The sequence below is a fragment of the Eimeria mitis genome, genomic scaffold, assembly GCF_000499745.2.
Source record: "Eimeria mitis Houghton genomic scaffold, Emh_scaff11401, whole genome shotgun sequence".
Classification (NCBI taxonomy): domain Eukaryota; phylum Apicomplexa; class Conoidasida; order Eucoccidiorida; family Eimeriidae; genus Eimeria; species Eimeria mitis.
In genome coordinates this window covers 1-1,013 of record NW_024012088.1, presented here as the reverse complement: position 1 = coordinate 1,013, position 1,013 = coordinate 1, and the positions used below count along the sequence as shown (strand labels likewise).

Below are 1,013 nucleotides of genomic sequence, written 5' to 3'. Positions count from 1 at the left end.
TATATATATATATATTATATATATAAAGATAAATATATATGTATAAAGTTAATATATACAAAGATATCTCTATAAAGGCTGCTGCATAACAGCAGCAACAGTTGCTGCAAATTAGCAGCAGAAACGAATCAGCTGCAGCAGCAGCAGCTGCTGCTGCTGCAGCTGCTGCAGCAGCAGCAGCTGCTGCTGCTGCATCACAGAGAAACAAGAGGTGGGGGGGCCCCAAGGAGACGGGTGGTGTTTTCGGTGTTTGCTGCTGCATGCAGCAGAGGAGACTGCTGCAGCACAGAGAGCAACCCCATGGGCAGCTGCTGCTGCTGCTGCTGCTGCTGCTGCTGCTGCTGCTGCAGTTGTTGGCGCAGTTGCTGCAACTGCTGCTGCAGCTGCTGCGGTTGCTGCAGCTGCTGAAGCTGCTGCAGCTGGTAGAATTGCTGCAGCTGCTGCAGCTGATCCAGTTGCTGCAGCTGATGCGGCTGCTGCAGCTGCTGCTGCTGCTGCTGCAGTGGAGCTGCCGTTGGTAGGGGCCCAGCCTCAGCTAGCCTCCTCCTAGCTGGTGGGGTGTTACTTGTATCTGCTGCTGCTGCTGCTGCTGCTGCTGCTGCTGCTAGCTGCTGCTGCTGCATTGCCTCTTCTTCTGCTGCTGCTGGTGCTGTTGCCGCTGCTGCTGTTTCTGCTGCTGTTGCTGTTGGTGTTGCTGCAGCTGCTGCTGCAGCTGCTGCTGCAGCTGCTGCTGCTGCTGCAGCAGGCTTGTCTGTGTCTGCTGCATGCAGCGCCTCACTCAGCCCCGCATGCGGAGACGGCGTGGGATCGTCTCCACCCCACAACTCCCACTCTGCCAGCCGCAGCCCCGTTAGCTCATCTTCAAACAAAACTGCTGCTGCAGCGCAGCAGCAGCAGCAACAGCAGCAACAGCAGCAGCAGCAGCAGCAGCAGCAAGACAAACAGCAGCACATTAGACAACAACACAAACGACAGCAAAATCAATCAAGACGAGACATATATATATATATATA

The 1,013-nt window shown here is 54.8% G+C and overlaps 1 protein-coding gene across 1 annotated transcript; it reads right to left on the bottom strand.

Annotated features, from left to right (window-relative positions):
* Positions 1-194: 194 nt before the first annotated feature.
* On the bottom strand, positions 195-953 carry EMH_0100370 (uncharacterized protein; the record flags this gene model as incomplete). Its single annotated transcript, XM_038022167.1, has 2 exons — positions 195-877; positions 944-953. The coding sequence occupies 2 exons, from the start codon at positions 951-953 to the stop codon at positions 195-197; spliced, it is 693 nt and encodes a 230-aa protein (XP_037878021.1).
* Between the last annotated feature and the right edge of the window lie 60 nt (positions 954-1,013).